We start from the raw sequence: 20,500 nt of genomic DNA on the forward strand, positions 1-20,500 counted from the left end.
CAAGGCGTGATACAAAATGCTCAGATAGTTGAGTTCTCTCGTGGAGAGTAGAAGTTGTTTCGCTTCTTCTCTGTATCGGATTGTCGTTCTCGTCCAGCACGGTAGAAGCAGGACGAGCGGGAAAAGAGCAATAGAAAATAAAAAGCACGTTCGTCATACGAACGTGCTTTTAGTCGTGTTACGGTTTGAACCCTTTGCACAGGGTCATTGACGGAAAAGTGCATACACGGGCAAAAAACCAAGATTCTTGAAGGCAGGAACAGTGTTCGTGAACTTGGCTTGGCTGGTTTTTGCATTGATCTGTTCTTCTCACGTTTCTTGTGTCGCACGCGCCGTTTAGGGGGTGCCATCGGCTCATTTCAAAGGAGACCGCCGCTCCGGAGCACTCGCGTTTAGTTGGCGCGTCGTTGCCGCATTGTCGTGACGCGATTCGTCGAACGTACTGTGGCCCGTACTGCCCGTAGCCAGTCAGAGCTGGCTGGCGAATGGCACGGAGTGGTGAGAGACTAGCAGTGAGGGGAAGAAAGTGACAGTGCCAGTCAGTTCTCGTTCGGACTCTGTGGCTCACGGATCGCTCGAGGTTCTCTCCTGTGATTTCAAAAAGTCAGAGGAGAAAAACGAATGAACGTACGTTTTGCAAAACGAAGGACTATACCGATAGTATGACGATCGCGAGTGGTGTTCCCCATCGAGACCGCGTCCGCATGGGGTTTGTCTAGTGAACGATACTCGTGATTAAATTCGGGCGCTGCGCAAAACGAAGATCTATCGTAACTGGTGATACGAAAATCATCGTAGCACGGAATGGTCGTTCATTTCTGCCATAACATTCGGTCGATACGCTCACGCGATCGTGTGATCAATTGATCACACGCCGGTGATCAGGAAACGTGCGCGCGCACTTGACGATCCGTTCTTACGGAGTATCTTAATAGTGATTATTACCAGTGACTTAAAGGATTTGCGATTGATTTTCATGTCATCGCTTTGCGCGAGAAAGTGAATTTAAAGAAGAGACCGATGGTGAACGTGGTTTAAACGACGGGTTATCCACTGGTGATCAATTGACATTTTCGGCGGTCCCGTTGATTTTCTTGACGTCAAACGGTACCAGAAAAGGGCAGCAAACTGTACGGGCACAGGCAGGAAGACATGCACACGATGGAGACGGACATGAAAGGTGGCAGTCTGCATGCTCAGATGCCACCGCATTCGCACCAGGGTGTATCGTCGATGGGTCATCATACGGGGATGTCTTACGGACCTCTGGGCGCTATAGCTCTAGGCTCTCACAGCTCTGCGCTATCAGGAAGTCCACCTAGCGCGGGTAGCTTAGGTCTTGGTCTTCAACATCACCACCAAAGTCCTCAAAGTCATCATTACGCGATCGTCGCCGCAGCCGCTCAACAGCAACAACAGCAACAGAGCATGCACGCAATGGCAGCCCAACAAAGCGCCCAACAACAGCAACACCATCCTCATCAGCAGGCTCAGCAACAACAAACACAATCACAGCAGCATCATCAGGCTAATAATCATAGCAATCCAAATAATCCCAATAACCCCAACAATTCTGCCAACGCTAAGAATAATAATATAGATCGCGTAAAGAGGCCGATGAATGCCTTCATGGTATGGTCGCGTGGGCAACGACGCAAGATGGCTCAAGAAAATCCTAAAATGCATAACTCTGAGATATCAAAACGTCTTGGTGCTGAATGGAAACTGCTCAGCGAATCAGAAAAGCGTCCGTTCATCGATGAGGCGAAGCGGCTGCGCGCCGTGCATATGAAGGAGCATCCTGATTACAAATATCGGCCGCGCCGTAAGACAAAGACCCTAATAAAGAAAGACAAGTACCAGCTCGGCGGAGCTGTTGCTGGCAGTATGCTCGGCGTCGATCAGCGGCAAGTCGGCACCAGCGGCGGACCACAGCAACCGCAGTTGCCGCGCGACGTATATCAGATGCCCAACGGCTACATGCCCAACGGTTACATGATGCACGATCCGAGCGCGTATCAGCAACACGTCGCGTACAGTAGTCACATGGGTGGTGCGGCGACCGCCGCTTCGGCCGTGGCTTATGGCCCCAGGTATGATTCCATGGGCCATCATATGGGTGGCGGCAGTCCCAGTTCTCTCAACAGCTACATGAACGGCTACAGTGGATACGGCGGTACCACCGTACCCGGCGGCTCACCATCACCTTATCATCAGGCTCAACCGGGTTCTCAGATGTCGAGTCACAGTCCTAGTGGAAGCAGCATAAAGTCCGAGCCGACGAGTCCGGCGAGCGGCGGTGGCATACATACGCCGACGCCGACGGGTGGTCCGACGACGACGGGCGCGGCTGGTCCTGCCGGCCAGGCCGTCAAGCGAGAATACATGGGCCAGCAGCAAACGAGCCAACAAACATCAGGCGATCTCAGGCAGATGATCTCAATGTACCTGCCACAGGGCGTCGAGCAGGGAGTCGTGCAACACGGCGGCGGCGTCTACTCACCGGGTCCATCACCTGACTCTTTGACGCAGCACCATCCGACCATGCAGCCGATTGCACACATGTAAGCAAAAAAAAAAGTAGAAACAGCTTCTTCGATTTCACGCAACACTCCTTTTTCTCGCCTTTGCTTTTTGCGAGCTTTTTTGGAAACGTGAAAGCGGGATAAACTGCTACTCGAATTTTCAATTAAGTCTTATTTTTCTGATTACTATTATCTGCACTTTTTTGATAAACATTATGGAATGGCAAATATTTCTATTACAATATTATCATGGATACTACACAGAAAGAACAATTTTGTTAGAAGGTCTAAAAATTTTGCTGGATCTAAAAATAATTCTTATTGGCCCATCAAAATAATTTTGTTGGAAAGTCAAAAATGTAAGTATTGCAAAAACATTTGGATGTGTTAGCAATCAGTTTGACTTTCCAACAAGATTATTTTGATGGTCCAACAAGAAATATTTTCAGATCCGTTTCCTACAAAATCGTTCTTTCTGTGTATGGATAAATTATACCGAAATATTCTTATTACAAAAATGTTATTACTAAACATAATATTTACGTTTAAAGGCCGATTTCAAATGTTTTGGACCAAATAGAAGCTCTCAATCCGGAAAATTCATCTAACTACAACACAATTTACGCAAATTTAATAACCATGTCTCAGAATGAGATAACAATAAATAATACAGAAAATGTTCAGGTAAATATTTATTAATCAGTTTATCCCGTTTAATTTACGATTTGCTTGAATTATAATAACGAGAATCATTGATGATCTTCCCGAATGTCATTTGAAGATCATAGATCTCGTGAAATTTATCATTCGAATAATATTATCGGAGTTTACAGGAGATTCGCATTATAATTTGTATTATATATATATATATATATATATATATATATATATATGTATATATAAAAGATGTTTTCTTTTTTATTTGATACAATTTTTTTATTTAATTTCTAATTTATTTTTTAACTTCTCATTTATTCCAAATGTTACTAAAAGTTTTCGATTTTACACTAAAAGTTTTTGGACTTGCTATTTTATTATTGCTGTACATTTTATAAAAATTTTTATTTTTTTAATGTAAATTGTTTTATTATGTATTTCTTGGCTTTAAATCAAATTGATAGCAAGGATCTCCTGTATTCCGCAGTAATTCGTGAGTGTCGTGTTATGAATGCTCCGTTCAAGAATTATTTCCTTCCTATCAAACGAGCATGCAATATAAATATCTCTTTTTTTCCAATATATTCTTTATCAAAATATATTTAATATACTCTTCTCTAGTATATATTCAATACATTTTTACATTTATATATTTCATGACGCGAACACTCACGTTTTTCTATTGTTAAAGCAAATGATAATATTGCATATGCCATCGTGACGACGCTTCTGGACCCTCTATTATCACACTCCAATTAACTACTAAAACGGTGATCTACGACTCGCTCGTTTTTATATCGGAAATTTGTAACTAGTTGCTTATTCGCGCACGATTATTACTATTTCAAGAGTTAGTAAGGTGGAACTTGTAAGATATCATTATTGTAGAAAATTATAGACTAGCGTGTCGAGCCGACAGGCAGGGAAGAAAGCATGATACGTCGATTTATACCTTGTAGGTGCAAAAACCTTGCGCGCTCGATAAAATATGATTATGAATTTTACTAAAATAATTAAACATTCGAGAAAACTATCACTACTGAGGCGAATAAAGTTGGATTTCTGCACTTAGGCGCATGTAAAATCCAACACATCTAAATTTTCTTAGCTGGAAATTATTCATCGAAACGTGATTTATATTTAGTTATGCGTTCTCTTTCTGCAAACTATTAAGATATAGAATTTTAATCGTCACCCTTTGAGCATCTCTTATATAGAATATTTGTTCCCGCACTTAAAGAAATAATCTCCCGACTACAAATTATAATACAATTGATAGCAATTTATAATAAAGTTGATGGAAAGACATATTATGTTTGGTAAAGGTTTGTAGTATACGAGATTTATAATGGATTTATACAGTACACAAGGAATTTATATAGTGCTTCGTTGATATATCGAAATTCAGATCCAACATTCTTCGTTTGTCTTCGTGTATTATACTCATCAGTCATCACACACTATTCAAATCAGTTCTAAATTTTCTTATAATTCTCTTTCTCAGATATCATTTATATAATAAATTATCATTTTATTATAAATTTTAATCGTATTTATTAAACATAAAATACAGAGTATAACACAGAATACAAAGATTTGTGTGATTTTTTGTTAGAATTTTTAAATAATTATTTATAAATCATGTGATCATCTCCAGTTCGGTAACTATCATTTTTATCCATCTTATTTCTTTTCATTCTTTTAATTTTTTTTAATTCTTATTGTTAATTATTATTAATTAGTATTTTTTATATTCAAGTTATGTTATTTATATAAAATACATGATAGAAATTTTAAAACGTAGATATCGCATTATTTTTAATGTAGGGTCCAGAATGAAGCAGAGTTCACGATACCATATGTTTAGTTTGAGGCTTAAATTTACTTTCCTCTGTGAATTTATTTCTTTTCTTTGTTACTTCTTTTTATTTTTGCCTTTATTATAAATGTTTTTATCAAAAATTATATTTTCATTTGCGAGAGTAAATATTGAGTTTAATTGGAGTTTTGACATAGGTTGAGTCATAAAACCATCGAAATTATTATTCAGAAAAATAGTTTTATTTTTGACATCTTTTTTTACGTTGAATCTTACGTTTTTTTAAGTAATATCACGACAATTCCACACCAACTCACACTTGGATAGCATTTTACTCTATTATGATCGCCGAATAATCACGAAGGTTTCATCTGACTCATCCTATCTCTCTGTCGATTAACGGACAGCTAGAGCTAGAAATTTAACAAACGTTTTTTTACATCTGCCTCAATCTAACATAAAACATGACGTCGTAGGAACCTTGTAGCTTAAAGAAAGAGAAAGAGGCAAACTCGGAAGGAGACCTGTACCATTGGTTGGAAGCTTGGTAGAAAGTAAAGGAAAAAGTAAGAGAGAAGGAGAGAAGAAAAAAGAAAAAGTGAGAGAAGGAATGCGAAATATAGATAAAACGCATAACGAGAGAGAGAAAGAGAGAAGGGAGGAGAGACGAAGGAAGAAGAAAAATAAAAAATAAAACAAATATTAAAAATAATTTTCACGGTGCCATGAGAAAGACGAATACAAGTTTCAAAGCACAATACATAATCGTATTCTACATATATTACTATCTTGTTAACATAGAAATTCTCATTGGAATAAGTTTTAATTCAAGAATTTACGAATGACAATGCGATAAATATCTATTTTATATATAGATTTTTACAGATTTTACATTATGTATATCATTATGATTGCCGGTGTAAATGTATCTTTGCCAAGAAAAAATCGTTCTATTTCCTGCAAATTCTATTTCTACGTTCTATTTCTCTTGTAAAGACTAAAATTATTTATCACCAACACATACACTTACAGATACTTTCTTTGGAGTATGGTAATGGTGTTGGTAGTATATACACTTATAAATACTCCCTTTGAAATATGAGGCCGTCCTTATATTACGTAAGCATATTTTTGGCCATTTTTGATCCTCTCCTCCCCCATGTAAGCAAATGTTAGAATTTCTGAAACCCCTCCCCCCTAATTACGTAAGATTAGAAGACATTTTCGCGATTATGCTTGATGTAAAGTTAATATTGCTTGTTTTTCATGACAGCAGCAGACATGAAAAATCTTACGTAAGGATATGTACGATCCCCCCCCACCCCTATATAATTATTTGTCAGATTTTGACTGCCCCCCCCCCCCTCCTCTCAGTCATGCTTATGTAATATATGGATGGCCCCTATGTGTGGACCACTATTCCATATTCTATGCGTATTTCTATGTTACATTTCTCTTATAAGAACCAAGAAGATTACGTGTTACGAAAATATCGAATCATATTTGTCTCTCTTTTTCCCGTGAAAATTTTGTCTTGGAGCTATGTTTTTCTCACTCTCACTCTCGGTATTCGAAAGGCCTTGACTTCGCTCACATTCGCATTTCACGAAAGATTCTCTCCATCATCATCCATGCTGCGCATTATCATCGATCGCGACATCCCTATTTGGCGTCGATAGGGATATCCACGAAGACATTCGACATGTGCAAGATGTGAATAATACGTTATGCAAGTATGTTTTCACGGAATGGAATTCACGTTATCAAAGAGAAATTTTATATGACTGGAGAGAGAGTAAGATCGCAATAATATCAATTCCATTTGGTATCGGATCCCGATAACAGGTTAACTGTACTTACCTGCAAGTCCAGTTAACTAAGTCTTATTAACATAGGATTATGTTTATGTATTTTTTGTTAAAAATGACAACTGACGTTATTATTAGAGATCGCGAAAGCCTTTACTTGTCTCAACTTCCATTTCAACCTCGAACGTCACTTAGACCTTTAATTTTTGCAATAATTATTATTTTGCTAAAAAAGAATTATTACAATTTCTCATGATTTCTCTAAAATGAAATAAACTTATGAATATTCAATAAGTTAAGCTTCTTAACTTTTAAAAGTAAATTTCTTATTGACGAAAGACATATTCTGAATTAAATGTAATAAAAAATATTTTTTTCACATACCATTATTTTATCCAAATTCATTAGCATATGTAAATGTATGTATTAACAGCTATTTGACGTATTATTATTATTATTATTTTAGCATATTTTATTATTTCGGTAAAAAAAGAAGTCATCGCGATTTCCCGCGACTTCTCTAAAAATCTATCTATGAAAATAAACTTATGAATATTCAATAAGTTAAGCTTTTACTTATTAAGAGTAAATTTCTATCTTGACTAATGATACAGTCTGAGTAAATTGTAATAAAAAAATATTTCTATGGACATATACTAGTAATACTAGTATTTTTTCAAACTTGTAAAAAATTGTTGCGAGAATATGTAAATATATGCATTGCAAAATATACAAATTAATAATAAATAATCATAAAAATTTAAATTTATAACTAATTGGTAAGTTTCTTAGAATTCTAAATGTAAATATAGATTCTTAAATCGCAGTATTTTGTTTAAAATAATTTTTTAATATAATTGTATAACGGAAATGTAAACTATTAAAAATTTTGAAACCTAAAGAAGGTGGAAGGTGAACAGAAATCAGGAGGAATAGTGGAGATGATTGCACTATAATTACTTATTACAATTTATTATTGTAAATACAGTAATTGTTGTAAATTACAATAATGACGAAACTGTTCCTCTAAAATTATTTGAGGTTATATAATTTGTTACTAGATATGCATGTAAACATCGAATGTTCATATATTATATATTTGGAATTAGGGATTGGTAAAATTGTATATATACATATATATATAATATATATATATATATATATATATATATCTGTAGATAGATATGTACATATATGAAATACATTATATGTACAACTTACAAATGGATCACTATTCCAACTATTTTTTTTCTCATAAATACATGGAATAGTGGTTCACATACTCCAAAGCCTCCAAAGGGAGTATTTGTAAGTGTACACTACCAACACCATTACCATACTCCAAAGAGAGTATCCGTAAGTGTATGTGTTGGTGATAAATAATTTTAGTCATTACGAGAGAAATAGAATGTAGAAATAGAATTTGCCGGAGATTGAATGATTTTTTTTTTGCAAAGACATGTTTACACCGGCAATCGCGTGACGATAATATAAAATCGATGAAGATATTTATGTGTAAAAAAAATATTTGTCATATTGTTATTTTTAAATTATCAAGATAAAACTTATTCCAATGAGATTTTCTATACTAACAAGTTGTTAGTAATATTATAATACAGAATATAATTTGTTTCATCGTATAGAAGAACTGGTTGGAATTAGTTCCATTTTTAACACAAACGCGAATATAATATTATTTTTTTTTATAAAATCCGTTTTTTAAACACTCAAAATAGTAACTATTTATGGTTTTCATTATTGTACCGGTGACATTAATTTTTACTGTATTATTATATGATTATCATTATTATATGTCCGCTATTATAATGGTTTCTGCACATAAGATGCGACAACGTTTCTTGCGTGGCAAGATACGATGTGGTAGCCAATCAATTGATGAATCGCTTGATCGCTTTTCTATAAAAGTAAAAGGATGATTGGATACCGCGCTGCATGCGCTGCATATTCTCTTTGTATAATTTATGTTTTAGGAATCCTTCTCCTTCTCCTAAATGCAGAAACCATTAATTTATTATTATTAGTTATAAAAAAAAACGTGATTTTTCAGTTATTCTTATCTGTATAAAAAAAAGTATCATATGCAATACTTTGAAAAGATCTGAATACATTTGGAGATTAATAACGTATTCGATGAATTTGCACTTATGTACGGCGATTGGGAGAAAAACAATGAAAAATTAAAAACCCTTAAATATTTATACCGAAAGTTAGTCGAGTCGAGATCCACACAGAAAGAACGATTTTGTTGAAAGGTCTAAAAATTTTGCTAAAAACAGATCTGAAAATAATTTTTTATTAAATCATTAAAATAATTTGTTGGAATGTTAAAACTGATAAGCATTGCTATAAAACGTTTTGATATTCTAGCAATCATTTTGACTCTCGCACAAAATTATTTTGATTATTGAACAAAAATTATTTTCAGATCTGGATTCAGCAAAAGTGTTCTTTCCGTGCAGTATTTCTTTCTTTCAGATCAACCTATGATTTAGAATTTAATTAAAATTTAAAGAATACTTTAAAATTAATAATAAAAGATTTCGCAAACAGCTATAGCTTCCATTGTTCATCTTTATCGTAAATGTCTACGATCTCTAACTTCAATATTTAACATCATATACATTATATACGAACATGATAGAAAGTGAGAATGGGTCATCCAATGTGCAATTTTATCGAAAAAAAAAAAAAAAAAAGTTATTTTTCCATTATTTTTCTCCCAATAGTCAACCGACATACACTACCACTTAAAAGTTTGGAGCATTCTATAGCTCTTGGATAGAAAATTGATTCTTTACAGATATTAGATATAATTATTTTATTGAAAATATCAATTCTTATTTTTGAACGTACACTATTGGAATAAAATTTATGATTGAAACGATATAAGCTTTCACACATTTACAATGTCAGTTAATAAAGTTCATTAAACTTTTCAAAATTTAAAGGTGCTCTAAATTTTTAAGCGGCAGTGTATATTTGCACGAAATCGACGAATCCTGTTATTAATTTTCAGATGTACGAAATAGGAATGTTGTAATAGTATTCAAATTCATGTTTCCGATGCCGAGAGGATGTTAGAATGCACAAAAGCTGCGTAGTGTCAATCAATAATGCTTGCTGTAAGATGAACGAACCATCAGTGACAGGAACCATGTACCTATGTCTGGACACTTACACAAAATTTATTAATCTCAAATCTTTTTTTTATTATAATATTAAAATTGAATTGTAAAAATATTTAAAGATTACAATTAAATTATAATATTATTAAAAAAAGCATTTGAAGTTATTTAATAATAAATTTTTGTGTACGTGTCCCGATATAGGTATATGCTCAGTCATTGGTATGATTACCTTAATTGCGATTGGATTTATAATAAGAAAATCTCACTTGAACTGAAATATCTCTCTGAAGTATCTCAATTGTATTATGAAATAGACGACTCGTTTTGTACACAAATATACGATGCTCTGTGTTAAATGTGTCCTTATCATATATTTTTACATTTCACACTAATAAAATTTACAACATACAACCACCAAACAACAAATTGATAACAAAATTTTGTCCACTTACTCCTTGATTTATAAAAATGTATTACTTCAAAATGCGACGTATTCATTCTTAACATTTTCCTTCTTTTGCAAAGTTTATAGAAATATATTTCATATTCATGTATATGTATTTATATGTAAAAAATATATAATATTAATTTAATGCACATTTATATATATTTATAATAATATATATTAATATATATATTATTATATGTATTTTATGTATTACATATAATTATATATATTTGAACTGATATAATTTTTAATAATTTTTATTTTTTTATTGTCACATTACTTTTGTTACATAAAAGTATATTAAAATTTGTACCAATTCCGTGTACAAATATAAATTTTGGATCCCAATATTGGTAATCATTGTTCTCGATTTCGAAGAGCATTAAGGTTAATCAAAATGCATTAATACACAGTATAAATTACATAACAGGAATTACACTTCTTTAGTAATTATACTCATTGTGACTTACAATTAGTGACATATGTCCTATAGGGCTTCTTACATTTGAAGCTTTGTATTCGAGGATATTTCATGACATGGAGCAGCGTACTCATACAATTTAGAACTTTTTACGAAAAATATCCTGTTCCGGCAAGCAACTATACATACGCCTACGAACCTGTAATTAGTAAGTGATAAATAATCGCCATAATTTCAAGAATCATATATTATTTCGCAACTCTTGATTACATCAAGAGTACATCTTCGCATTCCGTAAAGTGAACATGTCACATGTATAGACTTTGTACATATAATACATCAATAACGATCGATAATAATTTAACACAAATTATCGTGAACTCTGTAATGTACATACATGTTGCGATATGTTAGAATATTATATTATAAATACATCGATATATGTATAGACATATATATGTATACATATGTACATATATATACATATATATATTGGACATCAGCAAATCAAACGTCTTTTTAATTTGACTGTCCTGTACATCATATCTTTTGTATCCGTCATCCTGTCTCGAAACACTATGGTATCTTCATTGCGATATTACATTTATATTTAAATTGTAACAATAAAATAGGACTCGTTGAAAACAATTTCGATTACACTGAAAGCGAGTAGCGAGAGAATAGGTCTGTTTATTTGTGATTGAAAAATTCGAAAATGTTACTTCCGACACGAAGATTAATTAAAACGAAGAATACAAATTTAACGAATTGTACATTTTTCTGACGTTTTATCGTGTTAGATCCAGTTTACTTGCAAAATAATCGTCAAAATTTTAAGTCTGCTGTTAGTCAACTTTGTCGATAATTTTTTTGGAGATGCGGTGCAGCTATTTTTGATCCTCGGTCACTCAACTGCGAAACGAGTAATCTTGCTTGTAACGAGTCAATGTCAAATCATGTATCAACGGCGCGATGAATCCACGTGAACAGACACGCCCTATGACCCGCGCAAATGATTTTTCACCGCAAGTGGGTTTTTTATTTTCCCGACGGCAGGCTTTAGCGCGCATTCGCGAAATCGTCTCGATAAATATGTTATAATATATAGTATACACACGCACACGCGCGCGCGCGCGCGCTCACACCACACACGTACACACACACACACATATATATATATATATATATATGCATAAACCGTGCGCGCCGAACGCGGTATATGGCCGAGTGGAGACATTAATTCGCGCCAATAAATATTCTCATCGTTCCGGCACATAAACCCCGGCGTTTGTCATACACACGCAGTCATTTCGGTTAAAAGGCATTCCCTCCGCCACTGAATGCAAATGCGAGTAGCTCGTTGTGCGTGCCGCTAGGGTCTCTAAAGTGCTTTCAATTACGCGTTCCACCTAACGTCCCGACGCGGCGCGACGCGGCAGTCCTGCATACGGAGGGCCGTTTTCCTATGTTTTACATAACCGGGATTTTCAAGTGTTTCACGCCCCACGAGGACACGCATACTGCGTGTCGGCGGCGGCGGCGGCGTGCCGGAGTGTACAGGAACGCGAGCGCGTACGCCAAGTGCGAGAGCTCGTCATTATTTAATACCTATCACCTCATCCGCTTTCTTCGTTTTCTCACCTCCTCCCCCTCCGGTCCGCGACCTTCCGTGACGTTTAACTCGCGAGTGGTCGCGGCCTGATGACGAGCGATGAGACGGAAAATTGTTTTTCCTCTCGCGCACTCACACGACGTGACATTGATTGTCTGGAATAAAAGGCTGCTACCTTGCGCATAATTTGCATCTGCTCGTATACCAGAAGGCTGAAAACCGAGGAGAGACGATGCTTATTTTAACGGGGCGGACGGGTGCCATCGGTGCAAAGCCGCCGAATACAACAACGCGCTTGTGGAACAACTTTAGATAACGTTTCTTTAAATATCCCGTGCGTACGCTACGCGGCGCGGCGATATACAACCACACGATATACGAGATGGACGGCATGGAGTTGATTTAACGACACTTGTTGCTCGTACAAAGTTGGATAATAATTTCAGGTCGCTTTCCGGGTTTCGGGCAAACGAGTGAAGCGACGTCCAAACGTGTGTTGTTGTACGTATATCTTTTTCCGTCGCGTCATCATTTCTTTCGCGTTTTGCCTAGTTCGCGTACATCACGCGAGACTTTCCCGTTGTTATGATCGCTACGTTTTATTGCTTTACACACTTTAACCGGGCTTATTCTTCTATTTAGAGATATTTAAAAAAAAAAACGTGATTTAAGAAATATTAAATCATGTCATCCGCGAATATTCCGTATATTTACAGTTAATGAACAAACAAATTAGGTATCTCATATAAGAAGTAAACGTCACGAATTTTCGACACAAAGACAGCATCATATCGGTGAACGTTTTTTTTTTAATCGTACCGCAGTGAAATTCTCTGGTTTTATCCGGTTTCGGGGAAACTATGTTATTAGCATAAATATATTAGCATGTGCGTCTGTTCGAGCATGCCGTATAATAACTATTTCATAACAGGCGATCGTGGCTGTAATAATAGCGAGGTAAAGCTGGCTTCGACACGCGATCAAGTAGCAGCAAGGATAAGTACATAGCTGGCTCAAAGAGCAACCATTTCCTCAATCATCTTTTTTTCCTTCACACCCGCTTCTGGTTTACGCGCAGATATTTTTCAATTAAGAAACAATTTATGAACTGCTCAGCTATAATTTGTTTAAATTATAGTCATGTGAATTTAATGCGATCGCTGAGACTGATTAATGCCACGGAATTTTTACGCGGCGGTTTTTGTTGTCTCCTCGATTGTGAACGTCGACAAATCGCAAATTATTTCGGTAGAGCCGCGGTCGTCCAACATTCGATCGAATGACAAAACATGCGTCTCTCTTGAAGGTCAGGTTCAAACTGCGTCTGTGAATAAATAAATACAGAAGACATATTACGTAGCAGCGAACACGTAAAAGCATACCATCATGTTGAAAGCGAAGATTAGAACTATCATAACTATATTGTTTTCATGCCATTTATTTTTCCTAATGTTATAGATTAATTTTAATCTCGGGTTAACTGACTTTTATCTTTTCTGATTTTAGAATTAGAAGTTTAAAGAAAGTAAGTAAAACTGTTAAAACGTAAACGAGATTAAAGTCATGTCACTAATATGACGAAGATCTAGAAGCTCCGTGGGAAAGAGATAAAAAAGACTATTAGATATTTTCAGAATTCGAATAAATATTCCCGACGAATGCATATTTCTCGATGAACATATGTATGTAACGAATATGTCATAACGTCTATCACGCGCGGGGCTATTAACGACAAAATTTTTTACCCGCGGTATATATATATAGAAATATCTGTGAAATAAATCACAGGTGATTTAGATTTTTCCGATATTTGAAAATTACCGACCGCCGGGTATGCCATTTTAATCGCGCTTCCGCTTTAAAAAAAAGTAACGTCCGCACAATGGTAGCGGTTTCTGCATGCGCGGTTGCGAAAATATTGCGTAAATACGATAAATACGCGCGAATATAGTCAATCTTGAAATCCATGTATGCGTTTGTATGTATATATGTTATACTTTTGGAATCTCTATTAGCTATGACACAAATGTGATATTATACGAGTATTGTCGAACGCGGCTTGGCACAAGGTACATTTGGCACGGTACAAGCGTCAAACAGGAAAATCTCATCATAACGTAGCTTATTTTTTATTCAAATTACCTGTGATTTCTCTTTTACGCGCGGAGTGCCGACTCCACTCGTCTCCGTCTCTTCTTACCCTCGTTTACTTCCGATTCATTTCTTCGATTCTGTACGAACGCAGCGAACGAAAACAATCTGAATACGAATTCCAATCAGATGACTAAATTACGTCGGATCGGTAAAGATAAAGTTTACGCGAGAGTCGCGGAGGCATACTTGAAGCTTAATAACTGTTTGCGCCTCGCGATAAATCAGTTTGCGCCGGGCAAGGAGAGAAAAATGATGAAAAACGAGCGGCGCGAGCGAGCGGGAGAGGCTCGCTTTGATGCCACTGCGCTTCAGGTCCGCTTTAATCTCGAGCCGATCCCTCGGATCACGCGTGGGTACCTCCGTGCGAAACATCCCCTCGCGAGTTGCAATTTGTAAGGTATCGCGCACCTCGCCTTCGCTCTCCCTCTAGCCGTCTGATGTTCTCTCTTTCTCTCTCTCTCGCTATCATGGTTCCGTTGATCCGGTTAACCTCCGTCGCCCCTAAGTAAGATAATATTCACGGCCAATTACCTAAAACGCACTCCTTGTGGCACCGCCCGTGCGCCCGGAGTTATTGGCAATCTGCCACTGTGCCGATCGAGTATCCGGTGCGAAACGACCTTGTTATTAACGTTCAAGTAAGCTTTACTAGATCCGATAACTCTGACTTCGCTCTCTCCGTCTGCACCATCAGGACCGTAGGTCGATCAGTATTCGTCCGACATACATTTATTCCTGATTGAATAAACTTTTTTCTACGTTCAGGAGAAACGGCTGTGCAGATCGGCTTTCATTGAAAGAATTCTCTTCGTCAACTTCCTGCAGTCGAGTGCAAATTAACGGCTAATAGTGTATCTGATACGCTCGCCCAAACGCTACAGCAACGGCGAGATCGCAACTTGTGAGACTTGTATACTTCTATCTTGGCTTATCGGCTCGCAGGCTACTTTTCATCAGCGCTACACTGACGGAAAAATCGCGGCGCCGAGATAATAAGCTCGCGATTACCACCGGCATCGATCCGATTTCTACTGACAGAGTGAGATGCGGGGACGACGGGCGCGCCGTCGCCGATCGGAAGATCTAACGGATCCATTAATCCATCTCGAGCGAGCGGGTTAACGAACTGCGAATCTCGCACTTGTTATCCTGAGTGACTTAAACGATCGCGTACCCTCTGCGCGCGAAGCCATAACCGCGATAATTACTGCGAACGTAGGTGAGCGAGAGCTCGCGCTCTTCCCTTCATCTTCGGAGGACCGAGAATACGTGCATTTTGTATCCGGTGCTTTTAGTTATTGTGCCTGCGAGTAGCGAATACAATTACCTTAGACAGTCTCCTAAATTAATTAATATTAAAATTGGTGATTGAAGAATTTAATAGATTACATACAGATATGAACATTAATTATATAGATTACAAGAAATATAATTCCCTCACCACAACTCATTAATTTTATCTTCTGTTTTTCTGGGGATATTTTTGGGATAGTATGTGTTAAAGTTTGTTTTTGGTGTTCCTTATCTTAAATTCCTTTTTATTTACCGTGTTTTTCTAGATCTCTTCTTAAAAGCATTACAATTTTTTCTATTTTCTAAGGTTTTGTAATTGAAACGATCTTTAAACATGCTCTGTGGAATGATAAAAAAAAAGAAAGAAAACTGCAAAAAGTATAGCTAAAAAGAAACGGTTCGGACGTAGCGCTTCTTTCCGCTCGTCGTTTCGCATTTATGATACTAACGCGCGACAGTTATGGCAACAAACGGCCATCATCGAGAATCCAATCGGACCTTCCAATTTGTTAATTGGCACGATAACGTACGCGCATCGTATATATTCTGACAAACCGCCACCGTCGTCACGCATCTCTCTTCTTTCCATAGCTCTCTCCTTTACTGTTACATCGTATTCCCGCTCGCATGATTAAGACTCGTAATCATACGGTCGTTCGTTAAGCGGCGAGCACGGATTACTCAAACCCAACTTTTTCTTCCAGTTTCACGCTTGTTCGCCTCCCCGATCAATTCATAAACATCAATAATAGCGCGCTTTAATTATTCGCAGAGGCGGGTCTTCGATAAAATTTGAGAAGTCTCGCACCGGATAATCTCAGGTAACGCGAGCGTTTTATGTACGTTCGTGCCTGTCAGCACTTAAGATGAAAGTAACACCTGCAATCGTGCTGCAAAAGAAACATGTGAAATCTGAAAAATTTATTAGCGTGTCGTTTTTATTTACTCATATCGAGCACGCGATTGAATTGATCGTTAATCACAGGCTAACAAAGTGTACGTCAGCTTCAATTATTGAATCTGCGAAAAGAAAGTCTCCCGAGTTCGCGCGCGATAAAGCTATTTATCCCACAAGATTTTTATGAATATCCCGATGCATGAAGAGGAGTAATTTTTGTCCCAATGTATTCGCGAGCATTCACGCGTTAAAGGAGAGGGTAGCCGCGAGTGAAAAAAAAATGGTAAAAAGATGGCGAAGGGGCAAAGGGGTTGCGCGCGTTCACGCACGGGAGACGGCTGTTACAAACTGGTCGGACTAGCCTCCGGGTCAGTTTATCGCAAACAAATGGGTTACGCTTGTTCGACGCCGTATTTCACCGAAATTTATTGTTTATTATTCCGGGATGATATAGAGCCCGTGTTTGCTCGTAGTAGCGTTAATGTCGTTAATAGCATCACCGGTCCGAACCGAACCGCCGCGCGCCAGCCACTGGGAGCGGGCAAACCCTAAAAACAAGTTTCCTCGTTTCTTTCTCCCGTTCTTCCTCGAAACTGAACTTGAAGAAAATTCAATTCTCTCTTTTTCTTCTCTTTATATGCCAGTCCTCAATCAATTAGAATCAAGATCTTTGATCCGAATTGAGAAAAGTGAGAAAGAAGATTGCATCATAATCGGAAGATGGTACAAATATGTGCATTGCCTTCTCTGTCTTATTTATTCGTAGGGAATTTATTTAATTTACTCAATCTAATGTCAAGGGTCTTAAGGACTAAGAGCACGAATTGTGCGTGTGTGGCGTCGGCTCCTTAATCATTCGCTTCGGCGTGCACGCGCCGCGCCGTCGCGCGACCCGCACGAAGCTCGTGCTATCACGCCGATCGTTTAAATCGTCGTGGATCTGACGCTAATGCGTTCTTAATGCGACAAATTCGTCGCGGGGTAAACACTCGGAGCCGGCCCGCTTCACGAGATGCGGGAGATTGTCAACGCGCTTGTACAACTTATATACATAGTACATATACAATTTTCATTTCCGCGCGTACGCTGTTCCGTCGTTTTATTTCAGAATTCGACGCTGCGCAGGCGGTGGTGACGGTCCGCCTCTGACAATCGTGACGGATAAATGTTTTCACTAACTAGAATTGCCCCATTGCAAAACTATCACGCGAAACGTATGTACGCACGCTGCAGCAATAAAGATGCCGTTGTTTTACGAGCAATTTGGGAGTAATACAAACAGTACGCGCTGCAGTTTCCCGGGTGCATTAGAACGGTTCGCTTGCCATTCCCTCGCACGCGACGCCGATTTACTTTCGTCTTTAAAGTTGCTCGAAAAGTCGAGGCACGTATAATATGGCACACGAGAATAATATATATCCCTTGTAAAACACTTGATTTTCCGTATTTCATGGTACTTCCTGGAAACTGATTACTATTTTCACTTTTGTAGCTGCCAAACGGAGATTTTACTCGGGTAAATTTAGGACAAATTCTCTCGCTCGTGCTACGGCTAGTAATTTAGCAGGTGCAAACAGCTCCTCGTAATCGAGTTAATATTTATAGGCATTTGTCCGCCTTCACGTCCTTCGGTATGCGCCGCGCGCGCAAACGTGAATTACGCCAGGGTGGACGTTAATTTATGCGTACTGGGGAGCGCTGTCAGAAGAGCAGCGTCAGAAGTTCATAAATACGAAACGTTGACCCGAAATTAATTTAACGGCACTACGGTAAATTGTCCTTACTCTCTCTCGCGCATTGGATTTATCTGTGCTTTTTACTGCAGTTATCTAAACGGAATGCTCATATTACATATATTTAACTCGATTTAGTTCGACCTTTCAAAGACGGCGCTCCACCCGCGCCCTCCGATCGGGGATTCGCAAAGCGATTTTAGCGGCAGGACGAAAGGTTATATTTCACCTATCTTACGCGTTACCCGCGATATAAATTACACGAAATATGATTTATGCACCGCGACGCGCGGCGCTCCGCGCTCGGAAATGGATAGTAAACTGCGTGCCGGCGAGTTATCGGCGATGCGCGCGATCATTAACGAGCGATATCGAGAGAATTTATTGCACGCTTTGTTACACACTGCAAACTTGTATATCTACCCGTAGACGAGATGCCGCGAGTTTCTGCTTGATTGTGCTCGCCGTCTTTAAATTTCTATATTTTTACTTAAACTATAGATGTCGATCCGATGATCACTGAAATGAATTTTCTGACGTAGCTGACAATTTCATACTCTGCTTAATTAGCTAGAATCAAACATTCGCAAGCAAGTCCTCTACGGTATGGCGCGGTATTACGTCCCATTGAACGTAAAATCAAGACGGCCTCTCGTCCCTGAGACCTCGAACCGAGCGATCGTCGCTATCTCTCGCCCCCTTTTGTCCCAGTTCTTCCCTTCGTCGTTGCACGTTATTGCGCTAATAAAGCACTTAACAATTATTTTCCGGCCGGTGATTTTTCAGCCGGACTTGCGGTGGCCGTAGATAACGACTCGTGCCGGCTGATAACTCACGGCAGCCCCGCGTGCGATGGCGTATACACACGCTGTTGAGTTATCGTCCTACCGGGCCGTGCACCGTGAAACGAAAACAAGAAGGCGAAGCTCCCGAGCGATGGCGGCGCATTTACGACGGCCGGGCGTCTCTTAATGCACGATTCGCATGCGGCGGCCACGTCGGCGTCGCGCGACGAATCGGCCGCCGGCTAATTTAACGCGATCGTAATCGGCCGTGATTTGTCTTAATTTTCGGTACGACTGCGGATCCGGGGGTCTCCCGCTCGCCTCTCACCCCGCCGGTCCCCTTATCGGTCCACCCGCGCCGTCCGCGAGGGTCGTTATAATGCCGTCACGCGTCGAGTTATCGCGCGGGGCCCTACTCAACTCAAGCCGAAGAAGCGGGGAGATCGTGACGGCGATTAGAATTTCGGATTGCGCACCGACCGCGACGCGACGCCACCGCCGCCGCCGCTGCCGCCGTGATCGCTATATAGACGCTAATATCGCGATTCGACGCAGCGTTGCCGCGAATACGTTCGTGCTCAATTTGTTGCGTCTCTTTCGTCACAAGACGGCTGGCAATACGCGCGTTTTGTAACGAGAATCAATCATGATAATTAAAAGTGAGCGAACAGCTGAAGATCATCGTTCTTACGTACAGCGTAATGCAATTATATATCACGGTTAACCACGCGACGTGTTTGCGATTGCAATTTCAATCGTTTATATGTGCCATAAGCCTCTTAAAGGTGGCGGCTATTACTGCGGAATATTTCAGCACACGCGCAGCCCCGATAAATGCCACGGATTAAAAATGAATTGCGGCGACAAGTATCCGCGCGTTTAACGGTCATCGCTCCGCGTATCTGACAATGCGCGACTTTCGTCGTAGCGCCGATTAGCGGATGGCCGGCTAATTTCGTCGTCATGAGTCTCGCGGGTGATTTGTCATTCCGATTCACGGCGGACGGCGTTGTTTTCACGTAGATCGTCGCGAGATCGCCCGGTACTCATTCGTGAATCAAAAGAAAAAAACCGTAGAGAAGAGACTCGAAAAGAATGGTACCGTGACGGGGCAAGGGGAAGGGAGAAAGGCACGTGGAAATAATCGGGACTAGAGAGGAGAAAGGGTAAGAGACAGAGAGAGAGAGAGAAAGAGCAA

The 20,500-nt window shown here is 38.8% G+C and overlaps 1 protein-coding gene across 5 annotated transcripts in view; it reads left to right on the forward strand.

Annotated features, from left to right (window-relative positions):
- Window positions 1-20,500, forward strand: part of LOC105451733 (transcription factor Sox-3) — a 98,410-nt gene continuing 77,910 nt past the window's right edge. For 3 of the 5 annotated variants that reach the window (XR_974620.1, XM_011692372.1, XM_011692373.1), the window contains exon 1: window positions 1-2,564. Coding sequence is in view for 4 of the 5 variants with exons in the window: in XM_011692372.1 (XP_011690674.1) it covers window positions 1,153-2,564 (1,412 nt within the window). In the remaining variant the exon portion in view is untranslated. Of the gene's footprint in view, window positions 2,565-3,076; window positions 3,210-5,477; window positions 5,579-20,500 lie in introns of those variants that run through there. The other 2 variants (XM_011692371.1, XM_011692375.1) reach the window with 2 other exon arrangements.

The sequence above is a fragment of the Wasmannia auropunctata genome, unplaced genomic scaffold, assembly GCF_000956235.1.
Source record: "Wasmannia auropunctata unplaced genomic scaffold, wasmannia.A_1.0 LD336046.1, whole genome shotgun sequence".
NCBI classification, from domain to species: domain Eukaryota; kingdom Metazoa; phylum Arthropoda; class Insecta; order Hymenoptera; family Formicidae; genus Wasmannia; species Wasmannia auropunctata.